Below are 16,606 nucleotides of genomic sequence, written 5' to 3'. Positions count from 1 at the left end.
ACAATATGGTTTGTAACCAGTATTTAGCATACCTGTGATCCATCCTCGGACTGCAGGATGCTCGTTGGTCCACTTTCTCTTTCTGTAGTCCTGACTGAAGCCTCGAAGGGGGCAAGGAACTGTGTTGTCTCATTAGCAAATGTCCTGGAAAAATGGTATGCTCTATGAAAGCAAGAATAATGTTTTATTATTTAAGAACTTAGAACCACATGGCACTTATCAATCTACCTAGAGGCAGGAGGCCAGGAGAGGGAGCCAAGGGAGAGGGGAGGGAGCCAAGGGGGAGGGGAGGGAGCCAAGGGGGAGGGGAGGGAGCCAAGGGGGAGGGGAGGGAGCCAAGGGGGAGGGGAGGGAGCCAAGGGGGAGGGGAGGGAGCCAAGGGGGAGGGGAGGGAGCCAAGGGGGAGGGGAGGGAGCCAAGGGGGAGGGGAGGGAGCCAAGGGGGAGGGGAGGGAGCCAAGGGGGAGGGGAGGGAGCCAAGGGGGAGGGGAGGGAGCCAAGGGGGAGGGGAGGGAGCCAAGGGGGAGGGGAGGGAGCCAAGGGGGAGGGGAGGGAGCCAAGGGGGAGGGGAGGGAGCCAAGGGAGAGGAAGGTGGGCAATAGGGGGACAAATCTGTTTAGTGTTTCACAGAGGTTGCCAAAGCATTTGTGTATAAGGGATATAGATATTAATTTTAATTGCCAAGTAGGTGTCTGGCAACGGCAGTGCCAGGTGACAAGCAAGCTAACGAACTTAGCACCAACATGAAAATGGTTGGGTCACACTGGTCACATCCGACATGTGGCTGTGGCTGTAACTGGCTATCAAATGAGGTTAACCTGATCTGACACTTGTCATGCTAGTGGTGTTGCATCAGCTTTGTTGTAAATGCCACTGCTTTTGTCAGACATCTACTATCCTATTAAACAATCTTTATATTAAAGATAATGCAATACAAGAGCCAACAACTACCTACTTGTTGAAAGCTGAAGTATCGGAAACATTCCGTCTATGTACCCGTGGGTGTTGAGGAAGCGTGGGAGAGATTTGAGCAGGAAGATGATGCTGGTGATGGTGGCTGAGGCTAGTGGTGTCACTCTCATACTTCACTAGCCCACCTGTAGTACCCAGTCCTCCAGGACCCAAGCCAGTAGTCGCTGGTAGTGCCCCGACACCACCTCCAATGGACCCCTGGCTCAGGGACAGACTTTGGGGTCCGCTGCCGATGCTGCCTGCAGGGGGCAAGAATAAGCCCTCAACACTGCCGCTCATGGAGTGGGTTCCACATGCTGCCAACTCGGCGTCACCTTCCCGAAATGGATCTGGATAGCCTGGAGGCAATACCGGTAGTATATTTTTCTTGAATTGCTTTAATATCACTAGCCTTAAAATTTCAAGATATATAATAGCTTTGAAGACCCTAAGATCCCACAAAATAAACCTATTTTACCATTAAATATCAATGATCCTTTTATTTTTGTGTCACCAATTCAGCACATAATAAAGTCCAGAATACTTGGAATATGCAGTGATGTGTAAATATAACCCAAACAGTACAGCATGAGAATATTGGTAATGAGGAAGCCTGGCTCCCTGCTGACAATGCAGAAGCCTGGCTCCCTGCTGACAATGCAAAGTCTGGCTCCCTGCTGACAATGAGGAAGCCTGGCTCACTTCTGACAATGAAGAAGCCTGGCTCACTGCTAACAATGAGGAAGACTCACGCTACAAAACTTGGCATAAAAGTGCCAACTTACTTAACTCCAAACACAAATAATCCATTATGTAGATCCAAATTGATAACTGTCTGTACTGTACATTACTATATTACTCTCCATTTACAAAATTAAATTCATACTAAAATAACTATGATTATTAATTGATTAATCAAGCTGAAGTTAACCGACTATACTGTATACCTAGCATGACTTTGGCAAAGTTAATATGTAGTATTGTAGAGGCCAAGGCATCACTGGGCCCTGCTCCCGAGTCCTGATTAGTAATTTTCATGGAATTTATTGTTATTATTATTATATAAAAAAAATTGATATGCATTAACTGGGGGATGCATATCGACTGTCCAAATTAGTGTATCAGTTTCTTAATAAAGTTCTAATGTCATCAGTATTATTTATGAATGATGCAAGTTTTAGGCATTTCCATGGAAATACCACCACAATCATCTGCACATTTCCAAAAAGAAAAGTAATAATCACTTCCTGTTAACATGTCATAACTTAGGCCATCTGCATCACGTACTATCCATTTCCAACGGTCCATATTATCATCATCATCTCGTTGCCGGTCTCTCTGAACATTTAATAGACATCAACCTCAAACCTTTTAAAATAAGGCTCCTCAGATGGAACTAAAGCTTTTCAAGTTTAAGCCATGGTTGTTTAAGGTTGTTTTCTTATAAAGCCATGACCCATAGGCTGGGTTACAGAAATGGGAAAAAGTTGTAAAACCACATACACACACGATGGATTCATCAATTAATTTCAGCTTGTTAATGCATTTACTCACAAAGATCTAAACGAAACAATACTAGAACCTCGCGCAACTGCATGCCACCGTTTCATCCCATAATCTTTAACATGCAACAAAATTGGAGTACAAAACAAAATAGTCTTTCTTAACCAAGCATTCTCTGCACTATAGGAGGTTACAGAAAGATTGTGCAATGCCTAATGAGTTAGACTTTACAGCCGTACATAGAATTACCCTCTTTGCTCTCTAAGTGTCATCAGCATTATCTCAAACTAAGGCTGCAACTCTTTCTTTGCAAAATTTGCAAAGAAAGAGTTGCAGCCTGCCTTGCATGTTCTCATCTAGCCTTACCTGCTTGGTAAACAGCCCCAGTTGATCCCTGCCTAATCAGTACTGTATAATTAATTTGGATATTAAAGCTTTTCTAATCAATGACATCTTTCAATATTTCAATAAACAGATTTACACAGCATTTAAGGCTTTATGAGGTACAAATAGCAGAACAGGGGAAAGACTGCCCTGCCTAAAGGATTCTTTCAGATACAGTATATCAAACAAAGATTAGGGAGAAGACTGGGTTATTGAAAAATGGGACAGGTCAGGAAACTGATAATGACAAAGAACTGGGTTGTATTAAAAAAAAAAATACTGTCCATATATACTGTATTAGAGAAGACCTTGCTATTATGCCTGTTATTAACCAAATAGAAAAATTGAAGACCAAAAGGTCCCCAGGACCAGACGCAAGTATTTGTCAGGATGCTTAAAGAATGCTAAGAGCTTAGTGAGCCCTCGTCTTGAATATCTGATAAATCATTAATTAAGAGATGAGCAGAGTACTGAAACCGTGGAGGGTTGCTAATGTGGTGTTGATCTTCAGAACGGGAGATACAGTACATCACTTACATCAAATTATTGTCCAATTAATTTAAAATTTATTATAGGAAAATTGTTAGAATCAACAATTGCAAGATATGTGTTTACATTTTAAACGTAGATTGATATACCGTAGTTACGAATTCACAACAAGGTTTTATTAAGTGTGTTTTAATAAGTTTGTGTGTAGCCGACTCATACTTTCCAGTATAATTAAAGAAAGTGTTGGGATAAAAAATTGCAAACATTCTTTATCTTCACTTCGGGGAAGCCTTTGATATTGTGCCTCACAAGAGAAACATTAGTAAGTTAGAAGCATATGGTATTGAAGGGGCTCTCCTAAATTGGATTAGGTTTTTTTTTTTAACAAGTTAGCATAAAGAGTAAGGTCTGAATTGGAAATATTTTAAAGTGAAATGCCCCACAGTTCTTCCCTAGGACCCTCTTGTTTACATACAGTATTAGTATTTATAAAGGATGTGGATACAAGAATAATCATCATCTGCAGACACAAAAATAAGCGAGGAAATCACTTATGAACATCCCTACAAGACGGTCTAGATTGGCTTATAAAATGAACAATACAGTATACTTGCAGATGCAGTTTAATGCTGAAATATTTAAGGTTCTGTGTTTACATAATGTTAACAGTTACCAGCTATCAACTAGAAAATGTTAAAATTGTAAAATCTATATATGAAAAAGATCTGTTCATGTTTAGTTAGGAACTTCAGCCAAAGTAATCAATGCATATACTGTATGTATTAAATAAAGCAAACAAGTTATTGTGTGGCAGGTCAGTGTATTGGTCAGTGTGTGTATCCTGTATCCTTTGGTATTCTATAATAGTTTTAAGGTCACTGTGACTCAAGTTTCCTATCTTTACTGGAAACCCAATAACTGGGATCATAATTTGTGTATGCTCCAATTTAATTTTTTATGTGAATTTTACCAATAAATTCAGAGATTCTGGCAAGATAACTTGCCTGCTCTTCACACTAATGTATACTTCGACTACTCGTTCAAGTACAGTACTGTACATTGTTGATAGATCGTAACACTGACTACATCAATTCAAGGTATAATTTTAAATGATGAATGGTTCATGTATCAAGTAAATATCATTGAAGTAACTATACCATACACTATAAAAGGATAGTAGTAGTAGTAGTACTGTAGTAGTAAAGAAAGTTGGGAAAGTTACACTTCTTGTTTAGCAAGAAGTGTACAAAGGTGATATAAAGGGAGAATATGGTACAGACAGATAACCATCTTGGAAGGAAGATTGGAAATATATATGAAAAAAAAAAAAAAAGATAGATGGAGGGGGTCAGAGACCTAGAGTGAAAAATTTGTGCAGTAATGCACCACCTAGAGAAATTTCTATGACTACACCCTGATGGAGTGATGGGATGCTCTTGGAGAGAATTAAGGCATTGGGGCTATAGATAATATTAACTTAATTTATAAAACTGTTTTGCCTTTTTGAAATTTAGGTTTTAGGCAAGTTGGGTACACAGTTTTGCCGCTATGAGAAAGTTTACAAAATACTGGAAATTTTTTACATACAGTATTTTCTTTTTAATTTGCAATCGCCAATGCAGATGCGGCAGAGGGGATTCCTAAGGGAAGATCAGAAGTGGGTTTGGAATTAGGGTTTTGGATTACTTTTCTGGAGGTGAAATTTATATGTGGCTGTTCGTGAGTGATTTCGACTTTTTAATAAAGTCATCAGTTAAACAGGGCCAATCAATAGCAACTGGATGTATTCCCATCAATGTTCACAATAGCTGACAGGGTCATGGCTGCACACTGAATCCGACTCCTACCCCTTGGCTAGGAGAGGGGGTTTCACAAGCCATACTGAATTACCCTGCAGATTAAAAAAAAAAATACCCCCCCCCCACTCCTCCCCAAATGGGTAGTGCCCATGAAGTAGGGAAAAGAGGGGGGGGGGGGGGTCTCTATTTCAAGAACTGTCCTAAATCAAGCACATCTCCTGTCCCAATTCCAGGATATAGCCTACCCAAAGAATATCACATTTACATACAAACAAATTTTCTTATTTCGTTATACCCTTCAACAATACCTAGTCTTAACCATTCACAATGGGGCAAGCTGTGAGTTCTCGTACTAAAATGGTTAACAAGTAATTAATTGTGCAAGTTGTTGCCAGAGGAGGGTGAGTAATATTAGCCACCAGAGCTGTACACATTACAAACTCCCACCATGTTCTCTCACAATGCATTACAGCTTTTCTACCGTTTCTTATTACACCAAGGTGACAAAAATAGCCACGGAACCGACACTGCTTGGTCTGGGTTTGTGCACTTCTGAGCATCTAAGAATTCAATGATTTTTGTTTATATTTTGCAAAGCTGGTTGTAAGATGCCCAAGAATTTAATGATTTAATTTTACCTGTTCCTATTATACCTGAGAGCTACCATAGCTAGTGACTTTGATGAGGAGAATGTTTGAGGCTTGTGAAATCTCCTTATCTTGTCTGCCGAGATATTCTTGCTGTAACTTAATGCATTTTAAAGAAACTAATACAAAGGCAAAAGTATTGAACACTAAAGTCTCTCATGTTACGACGAGCCACAAGAATTGCGCATGGAAGACGACAATGAGGTGGTCTGTGCAAGAATGAGGATTTACTGCTTGAAAAGCACCATGTGTCAAATAATCTTTAAAATTAATATCTTATCTTTCACTGACAGTTTCATTCAGCATTGGTACTTCAACTCACCCTATGATAAGATAAGCATTGCAACTGCTAGAATGCATGACCCATCACCAAATATGGTTTTACACTTGTGTGAGAGCCCAATCTCTTACACATTGAGATTCAATTTTGTAGTATCAGTAGGTGTTGAGAATGGCAAATCATTGATGCAGCATCATTAGGCATTGCTCCATTTTCTATTAAATTAACTACCCCCCCCCCCCTTCACTTTTTTTGTTTTTTGTTTTTAATGCTATATAATGGATTTATACACACAATGCTCAAGTTGCAGCATTAAATATTATGCTACATTAATTTCTAGAGAACATTTACAGGTCAATAATGTACATGGCATCACTGGATTGCGAGTACTGAACAGGTCACTACAAGAACATCGTCCATAATGTGGGACTCGATGCACCTTTCAGGTATTTGGCTTTTTCTTTTCTTTGGGCAGCTTTACTTATTCTGGAGTACTGAAAACATGTTTCTGATTAAAGGCTAAATATGAAGGAAGGGAAGACATACTAAGACTAGAGGTGCCCTAGAGCAATAATATTTTTTATATCTCTCGTACTGAGTAAAATTTAGTGCTAGACTGGATAGATCATGTAATGTTGGACCATACATTGTTTGAGAATGGTAATGATACAATAGTGGTCATATTGACTCAGATAAGATAATAAATTAGATTAACGTTTACCAAGGGATGGAAAGATCTATCGTCAAAATACACGACACCCAATAATAAGAGATGTGTGTCACTGATAGATACAGGTACTATATCCAGGATATAGTACCTGTATGCTTAGGTACTTTCAGGTACTTTAAGCAAGTACCTGAATATAGTATAGTATGTAAGGATATAGTACCTTTATCCTCAGGAATTCACAAGTTATTTGGGTGAAACTTATGAATTCTTTTCACTTTCATTACCACGTCAATTTGATAAATACCAGCTCCAGTATCACAACCTGTCAAGTGCAGCTTAGGAATATTAAATGCAAAAAGACAGACACACATGAAAATTTATATTGTGGGTAATCAGCTCAAGGATGATTAATACTTATAAGCTGTCTGCAGTGCTATTACTGAACTACTGTATATTCTTGACAGAAACCAAGAACACTGTCAAAATGTTATTGCGTGCCACGAAGGATGCCTCACTCTTATCCGCTAGGAATGGATGGGCTAACATAACTAGATAACCTGAATGACAGTCATGAATATGGCAATTTCAATAAGCCAACTCTTAGCTTTATTGTGTTTAGAGAACCACGTTTTACAAAAATGGAGATTAATGTAAAAACATGCAATGAGTAATGTTGTATTGCGGTTCAAATGAGCTTCATATACAGTACATCACAATCTTTACCCCATTTCTAATTGATGTAGTAGGAGGAGGGGAAAGAGGCATAAACATGGAGATGGGCCGAGAGCAGTAAAGGCAGGGAAGGGCCGAGAGCAGTAAAGGAAGAGAGGGGCCGAGAGCAGTAAAAGAAGGGATAGGCCGAGAGCAGTAAAGGAAGGGAAGGGCCGAGAGCAGTAAAGGAAGGGAAGGGCCGAGAGCAGTAAAGGCAGGGATGGGCCGAGAGCAGTAAAGGAAGGGAATGGCCGAGAGTAGTAAAGGCAGGGAAGGGCCGAGAGCAGTACAGGAGGGGATGGGCCGAGAAATTCAACCGAAGGAAACAAAGGTGCCAAAAAAATATTATAAAGTTCTCTTTTGCAAACAGAGCGGTAGATGGTTGCAACAATATAAACAAGAAACTGGTGGATGCCAAAACTGTTGACAGTTTGAAAGCGTCATATGATAATGTACTGGGAAGACAGGACACAAGTGTAAGTTTCATCCTGCAACTACACTTACGTAATTACTAATTTCACATCCAAAGTTACCTTCCCTCTTCACCACCATTACTTCACTTTTGTCCATATCCATATTTTGCAGTCTTCCCTCGTATATTAAGACAGCTTCTAACCACTCAGTCATTCGCAACTAGAAGTACTGTACACACACCATGTGATGACTTTCACCAACATTAATATGAAACTAGTTACTCATTATACAGCTAATTCTTGTGCATGGTCTACTTCCTGAATACTAACTCCGAGCATGCTCACCACTGCAGAATTTTTACAACTCCGAGCATGCTCACCACTGCAGAGTCCCCCCTCTATTAAAGGAGGTCAAATGGAAGCATTTTCATATTGTAAGATAACATGCTGTGCCCATCTGACAAAAATATCAAAACTTCACAAACCAATAAATAAAAATGCATACGTGTTAGGTTGTGTGTAGCTGTGTTACATGTAGTTGTGTGGCATGGGGTTCAGTAGTTGTGTGGCGTGGGGTTATGATGTTGTGGCATGAGGGTGTGTTGTTGTGAGGTGTGGGGTTGTGTAGTTTGTGAGGCGTGGGGTTGTGTAGTTGTGAGGCGTGGGGTTGTGTAGTTGTGAGGCGTGGGGTTGTGTAGTTGTGAGGCGTGGGGTTGTGTAGTAGTGTGGCGTGGGGTTGTGTAGTAGTGTGGCGTGGGGTTGTGTAGTAGTGTGGCGTGGGGTTGTGTAGTAGTGTGGCGTGGGGTTGTGTAGTAGTGTGGCGTGGGGTTGTGTAGTAGTGTGGCGTGGGGTTGTGTAGTAGTGTGGCGTGGGGTTGTGTAGTAGTGTGGCGTGGGGTTGTGTAGTAGTGTGGCGTGGGGTTGTGTAGTAGTGTGGCGTGGGGTTGTGTAGTAGTGTGGCGTGGGGTTGTGTAGTTGTGAGGCGTGGGGTTGTGTAGTAGTGTGGCGTGGGGTTGTGTAGTAGTGTGGCGTGGGGTTGTGTAGTTGTGAGGCGTGGGGTTGTGTAGTAGTGTGGCGTGGGGTTGTGTAGTAGTGTGGCGTGGGGTTGTGTAGTAGTGTGGCGTGGGGTTGTGTAGTAGTGTGGCGTGGGGTTGTGTAGTAGTGTGGCGTGGGGTTGTGTAGTAGTGTGGCGTGGGGTTGTGTAGTAGTGTGGCGTGGGGTTGTGTAGTAGTGTGGCGTCGGGTTGTGTAGTAGTGTGGCGTGGGGTTGTGTAGTAGTGTGGCGTGGGGTTGTGTAGTAGTGTGGCGTGGGGTTGTGTAGTAGTGTGGCGTGGGGTTGTGTGGCTGTGTCGTGTGGGTTATGTGGCTGTTTCACATGGGGTTGTGTAGCTGTGTCGTGTGAGATAGTATGCTTACCATTAGTGTTCTCTAGGAGAGTTCTGGACATGAGGCTCCACCACCTAGCTACTGGCTCCAGAGGCTTCCAAATATCTTGTCATACTTGCCCTTGAAACTGTGGATGGAGGTAGCATCCACAATTACTACTCTTGGTGCAATTCCACTTGGTTACCACCGGTACTGTTCACGAATATGTTCCTGCATCTCTGACCCATTTTGCTTACTTTCTTCCACTCACATCCTCATTTTATTAGCCTTCCTCCTTTGAAAAATATATCCCTGTCTATCATATCTATTCCTTTCAGTAGTTTGCATGATTTCATCATGTCTCTTGTGGCTCTTGTGTATTCCAAGGATATTTTGAACTCTCCTTAACATGTCTTCATAGCCTAGTTTACAAATTTCTGGCACCGATCTTGTTGCAGACCTCTCGGCTGTCTCAATCATCATCATTCGATTCACAAGACAGGGCAAAAGGAGTTAACTGTGTTAATTCCTCTAGCATTAGTAAATAAAGGCGCACACAAAGTCTGGAACAGCAAGTTCAGATATAATGGCTCGGAAAGGTAGCAATCACAATCACCACTTCAAACAGGGTTCCTTTGGGAAACTAAATGTCAAGAGGAATAGACTCATAATGATCAAGGTCAGTAGTATACTACTATGATGATGAATTAATCAGGTCACATTTCAGTTTACAAAATTACAATGTCAGCATCACGATGGGTACCATAATTCAAGATTTGAGATATCAGGTAGAAAAATTAAGCACACTTTCATAAGGTGTTAGGAATGAGCCTGAAGAGAGAAAAATTGATATATAAAAAGAGCACTTATCCATTACATATTGAAGACAGCAAAAGCATTTATGGGTACATACAGATTATACAAGAGGGTCATCGTCATATACTGTAACTACAGATTTCTGGCCAGGAAGATTTCTCTATAGTATTCTTCTATAAGATTTTTTTTTTTTTTTACTGTGGCAGAATTGGGTGTGTGCACATTTGACATTTGGATCTAAAAATGAAAATTTTTTGCCCAAATCCGAGTCATGAAACTGCTACAATCATACTGGTGTGAAAATTAACCCGTGTAAATTAATGTAATGATATTTTCTTCTATGGCCAATCCTTTGTACAAATTCAAAGTTTAAAATTCCCTTTACAACAAAATTACAAAAGGTACTTTGACTGTCATCTTAGCGGGAGTAAGAGCATTGTTTTTTTTTGTTTTATACACCTTTTAGACTGTAGTCTTGTATCATGACACCTACCAATTGTTGTTGGGCCTGGTAAGCGTCAAAAAAATGAAAGGCAGTGTTCACTCGTCATAATATTTAGGTCGGCATTGGAGGGGGAGAGAGAGAAAGATGGGAAAAAGAGTGACCTTGAGGAGTTTGAGGAGAAGACCATATCCCACATCTAAAAGGAAGGAAATGATATTTCGGTCCGTCCTTGACTATTATCAATCCTATCTTCGGCCACATCATTGGTTTCTAAAATGTATCCCTTACTTTTTCCACAGAACCTTGAATGTGTTTTATGTACATTCACTTATGCCAAGGATTCCCCAGAATGCCTCTTTGCACAAAGTGAGGCGCTCGTTATAGAGTACCAGTACAGCATTGCATACAAATGGCAAATTCAATATTTCTTTTCCTTGCCATGACTGGAAAGTCCAATTTCTTTGTGGGACATGAAAAAAAAGTCTGGTGTCAGAGCATTATCTTCGAACATAGAAGGCATTATTGGTCCTCTAGCACTCCATTAAACTCTACTTATAAATTTTATTTCTAGCATGACCTCATTAACTTTGTTTTGAAATTTCTTCACTTAATTTCCTTTAGTGCTATCAACAATGTTGCCAATCATCCTAATGGCCTGAATATTTGCGTATGAAATAGTAAATGATAGTAAAATTAAGAGAAACATACCAACAACATACTACAGTATATCTACTGTTATGTTGACCTGGTCAGGTTTTTGGCTATTGATCAATATCACATTATCTTTTTAACTTTGGTTTTCATTCATGAAAAAAAAAAATAATTATGAAGCAAGATTTGCAGGATTCTGGTCTCTGCCAACACACATGATAATAAAGGCAATAATGCAGACGATGAGTCACAATAACGTGGCTGAAATACGTTGACCATACCACACACTAGAAAGTGAAAGGACGACGACTTTTCGGTCTGGCCTGGACCGAAATGGTGTTAGTCCAAGACCATTGGACCATTCTCAATCGACTTGAGAATGGTCCAGGACAGACCGAAACGTCGTCGTCCCTTCACTTTCTAGTGCGTGGGTTTGGTCAACAAAGGAAATAATGTTTCAGGATGTTCTGCAGGTCCAGATGGACCAAACTGTCACTTTCATGTTTAAGTGTAGGAGTTTTGGGTATTTGTTTTCAACCATGTTATTATCTAACTTTGTGTTAGTCTTGTGAAGTGTGGGCTATTATTTAACATCCTGTATAGGTTACTATCATAAGATGTGAGGAGACTGGAAGCTGAATGTCGTGCATCTCCTATCGTAACTGTTGGGGTACTAAAGCAAATGTAGGCGATTCTTTCCCGGCTGCTAGGCAAGGGCATTGACATTTATGAGCACCTCAGTATTCAAACAGTAGCTTGAAAATTGAAACTTCATAGAATGCCAAGTGTAGTCACCTTACCTAACATCTCACAATGTTTACTGCATTTTAATTAAAGGGTTAAACGTTCAAGTATTTGTATGGTAGTCAAAATTGGCATTGGTAAATATTAATACTTGGTAGTACCAAGAGATATATATACTACTGTATATCTACAGTAGTACAACATTAGCCATATGATGAACACAATTACAACAAACTTTTCCATACCATTCAGCCTTGATGCCCTTTCCACATGTTCATGAGTTACACATTTACACAAGACCAAGAGTTAGTGTACAAGAAGAGCAACCACTCGGGGTTCTAATGCAGACAATGAAACAGTCAAGTGATAAGAGTTTATATTCACTCTGCATCTCTGTAAATTAAATTACACATCACACACAATCAGGGCCTACCAGAATCTGGCTACAGTGAGCCTTACCCCTTTCAGGCAATTATTTGAGCAAACCGTAGCTGCTTGAACAGTTCGGGAACTTCGCTACGAGGACAAGCTAAGTTAACTCGGCTACAACCTTAGAGGAGAGAAAAGGCAGAAGGAATGTGATAACTACATAGAAGATACCAGAAGGGGAACAAAGTGCACAAGAATAGCTTATTAAACTGAATGGAGGTAGGACAAGAGGATAATAGTGAAACTGGATATGCAATTGAGTACAAAATGCAAAGAAATTCTCATACCATGCACAAGTAGCTGGCAAGTGGAATGCATTGAATGTTGTTAAATCATTTCCATTTGCAACATCAAGAAGAGAGAGAGCCCGACACAGAACTTAACAGTCAAGAGAGTTAATAATCTCATCAAGTATAAAGCAAAGAGGCAGGGCATAACCTGGTTAATTATGCACCTGCTGAAGAAATGTTTCAAATTCCCTCTGGAAGCTCTTGGTTGTAGCATCAACATTTATATTGTCATTTATGGTGAGAAATCAATGACTTAGACCTGGCATCTTAACACAGATCTCTAGTTCTCAACTTGTAATCAGGCTAACTCTATACCCTTTGCTGTAGTATTTTCCACTATCATTGTGATATTGATATACCTTATACTGTATTTCTTCATCACCAGGTTAATTATGTACAGGTACCTCATGCTACATTAAACAAAATATTACAAATTTCCTTAACTACCAGTCAAATCAGTTGCACGAGTTCATTTGGTCTACCAGGGAACCAGAGCCAAAACCTGGCTCCCTCACACGACGCACAGGGAGCAAATGATATTCTGCCATTTCACGGAGAGAGCATCAAGAAAGTCAGCAAAGTTTTACAGATAGTACGATCCGGAATGTTAAAGTGTTAGCGCAAGAGTGTGTGAAACTTAACTCGTCTATCAATCTTTTCACACCAGTATAACTGGAAAAAACGAGATTTGGGTGTCGGCAAGTTTGTTGACACAGTACGTAAATGCGATTACACCACAATCTCCTGTGTACAGTATGGCAATGGCTTTCCAGAGTTTAAAAAATGTGGAATTTTGATTTACACATAACAGGAATTTTAATCCAAATTCAGTAATTGCAAGAAGTGATTCTACTTAGGAACACACGGTTGCTCATGTCTACTATGCACATTTTTTTTTATTACAATCTCGCATCATGCACCTCCTAAACATTTTGAATCACTAGACGAAGAAAATGAAATGAAATATTTTGTCTCTTATGTCATTGACACGTATACAAATTAACTTTAGGCAAGTACATCTGCCATTAATATTTTGTAAACTGTAGTTATATTTGCAGGAGATGCGCTATGGCTCTTGGGTCCTGCCTCCCAATGCATAATTAACTGATGTTTGCCCGAGCCTACTGGGTTCCATCACATTCACATTCAAAACTGTGTATAGAGTCTGCCTCTGCGGCATCACTTCTCAGCTCATTCCATTTGTTCATCATCCTGATACTGAAAACATTCTTTCTAATGTCACTGTGGCTCATTTGGGTATTTAGTTTCCACCTATGTCCCCTTGTTCATGTACTGACCATGCTAAATAGCCTGTTCTTGTCTGCCCTGTCTATTACCGAGTATTTTGTGTTTGATAATCATGTCTTTTCCTGATTCTTCTCTCTTCGAGTGACATGAGGTTTATTACCTCGCATGGTGGTTCCTAGTGAAGGCATTTTTATTAGCAGCTGAGGTGCTAGAATCGTGCTAGGATATGGTATTAGCATTAGGGCCAAAGAGCCATTTAAAAGATGGGAATAATGGAAGCACTGCAAAAGTCAAGAACTGAGAACTTCAATGCCACAACATTTCGGTGCACAAGCCCATAACAAAGCAACCAATTCATAAACAGGCCTCCATGCAATTGATCTGAACATGGTGTAAGCCCAAGCATAGAATACTGGCCACCGCCAAAGTGTAAAAGTGATATTGAATTCAATTGGGGAAATGTCAGAGGCTAAATATGAGTAAATATGAGTTCAGATATAAAACTTTGGCACTGTATTATCATGAGATGGAATGGCTGTCTAGATACAAAGCATGAACACAAAAGACCATCAGATTACATTATGCAGTGTGCTGCCAAGCCCATATTACAGTATTATTATAGCCTAGTGACAGAGGAGCAACAAAACTGCAGAAGCCAATACAGTAATGGGCATCAGATCTCCACACTAGACAGCAGTATGAAGACGAGGCCTGATTGTCACAATACATGCTCTCAGTATACCCTAACTTGAGTGTTATCTTGCCGAAGAAAGGGACAAGGGCATAGGTATTCTATAACCGAAACAAATATGTAGACAAGACAGTCGAGCCTAACACTGTGCATAACATCCCGAGACGTTTGACCATAACATTTAGAGATGTTTTAGGTATCCCACAGCATTTGAAACTCCTGTGGCTGCACAGGGTTCCTAATCGGTGCAAGATTCCTCCAGTAAACATCTGCCATCTTGAAAAAACAATCAAGGGTAGCACGCCATGCATACAAGTGGCTAATTTGAAGGACGGAGATCTAGCTCTTAACCCAATATAGTGCAGCTTTTTTCACAAATAACTCATATAATGAAATTAATGTTGAACTGGATGTATATGAACCTGTTAGTGACTATGATTCTGATACATAGCAACCTGCAAAGCAGCCCACCGTGGTTTTTTTTTTTTTTTTTTTTTTTTTTTTAACAAGATGTGATAACCTCATTGAGAATTCACTCACTACACCTCATTCACTACACTTCATTCACTACACCTAATGTGACAATTTTTGTATAGATATTTTTGTGTATGCTCAGGGAATGTTTTTAAAATATACAATGACAAAACTTTTTTTTTCTTCGTGCATAGACACCCCCCAAATGTGTCTTGTAACCATTGTGCAGTTCAGAGGGGCAAATCATGATAAACAAAACATACCATGGCCTTAAACACAATTGACACAATGACCAAAATTACACTGTAGCAATGTGCCTAATACAACCACAGTTTTGAGATGAAGTGCCAAGGAGCTGCAAATGTATTGGTTAACTCAAAGAGAATGACCACTGGCGAGAGACTCGCCAAATCTGACAAGATAAATCTGGAAAACAGGTTGGTTTCAGGGTCTCTAAACATGCAACAATTGTGTATGCATGCACACGAGAAGTGTCCACTTTTAGCAAAAGCCAACCGTAAAATAAACCTAAGGATAAAAAGACATGTTCACTTAACTGACACTTACTGTCTCTTCCATCTTGCAGTACACAAGTGAGAAAAATCTGGATGAATGTGAGGTGGGGAGAGTTGGGGAGAACCCTGATTATGTGTAGGTACTGCCACCTGGTGGGTAATCCCCAAGGATATTATTCTCGCTAGCAATTAGTGAGAATAATCTTTGGTAGTCTCCTTAAGTAGTGCTTAGAAGTTCTTTGAGTGTAGTTCAATGTACCATGTAGAAGTTATTCTCTGCTGAATTGAGTATTCTTCATTGTGTCTTTTTTGTATAGCATGACTTGACAGGGACGCCTTGAAAATATACCCGTTATGCCAATGTGGTTTGTCAACCTGACCAGAATGTACATAGCCCTACCCAAGTGGAACAGATCTGAAAGTCTAACAAAAGCAGCATTGTTCATACATTAAAAGTAGAATTTTCTTACTTGTCATACCATGTTGATGTGCAACAACACGACGGTTATTATTTGCAGACCAGTAATTATTTAAGTACAGTGGTACCTTCATTTACGAATTTAATCCGTTACCAGAGATAGCTCCCAACCCAAAAATTCGTAACCCGAAACAAATTTTCCCATAAGAAATAATGTAAATTGAATTAATCCATTCCACACTCCCAAAAACTTCAAAATACATTTCATACATAATAAACACAAATATTTTGTACTATAGTATGTAAAAGTTATAGCTTACCTTTATTGATGACTCTTGTTGGTGTCTGGAAGACGATGAGGAGGGGGGGGGGGAGGGAGGGGGAGGAGGAGTTAGTGTTAGGAAGGGAAGTCCCCTTCCATTATAACATCAATCAGGCAGTGATGACTTCTCTGGGGTACTCACTCACTCTCCTACGTTTTACCTGCATTCCACTAGGACCTGGTTGTGGCTCACTGCTTGTTTGTCTCACTAAGAACCTTTCCATAGACTTGTTTTTCCTCTATGGTCATTCTCACATGTGTTTTCATAGGTTGAACCTTGCCACTGACTTTCTTGGGACCCAAGACAAACTTATATATTTAGAAACCAAAATAAAGCTGAAAAAAATTCCTTAC

At 40.0% G+C, this 16,606-nt stretch overlaps 1 protein-coding gene across 9 annotated transcripts in view; it reads right to left on the bottom strand.

Moving 5' to 3' along the window:
• The window catches only part of LOC123771725 (uncharacterized), an 81,679-nt gene that overhangs the window by 42,931 nt on the left and 22,142 nt on the right, over positions 1-16,606 (bottom strand). For 6 of the 9 annotated variants that reach the window (XR_006774561.2, XM_045764443.2, XM_045764442.2 and 3 more), the window contains 2 exons: positions 955-1,309; positions 33-144 (listed from right to left, as the gene is read on the bottom strand). Coding sequence is in view for 8 of the 9 variants with exons in the window: in XM_045764443.2 (XP_045620399.2) it covers positions 33-144; positions 955-1,309 (467 nt within the window). In the remaining variant the exon portion in view is untranslated. The remainder of the gene's footprint in view (positions 1-32; positions 145-954; positions 1,310-16,606) is intronic. The other 3 variants (XM_069313293.1, XM_045764441.2, XM_069313291.1) reach the window with 1 other exon arrangement.

Source organism: Procambarus clarkii, chromosome 75, assembly GCF_040958095.1.
Source record: "Procambarus clarkii isolate CNS0578487 chromosome 75, FALCON_Pclarkii_2.0, whole genome shotgun sequence".
Lineage (NCBI taxonomy): Eukaryota > Metazoa > Arthropoda > Malacostraca > Decapoda > Cambaridae > Procambarus > Procambarus clarkii.
The sequence above is the reverse complement of the archived record's forward strand: the minus strand, read 5'-3'. Positions and strand labels throughout refer to the sequence as shown.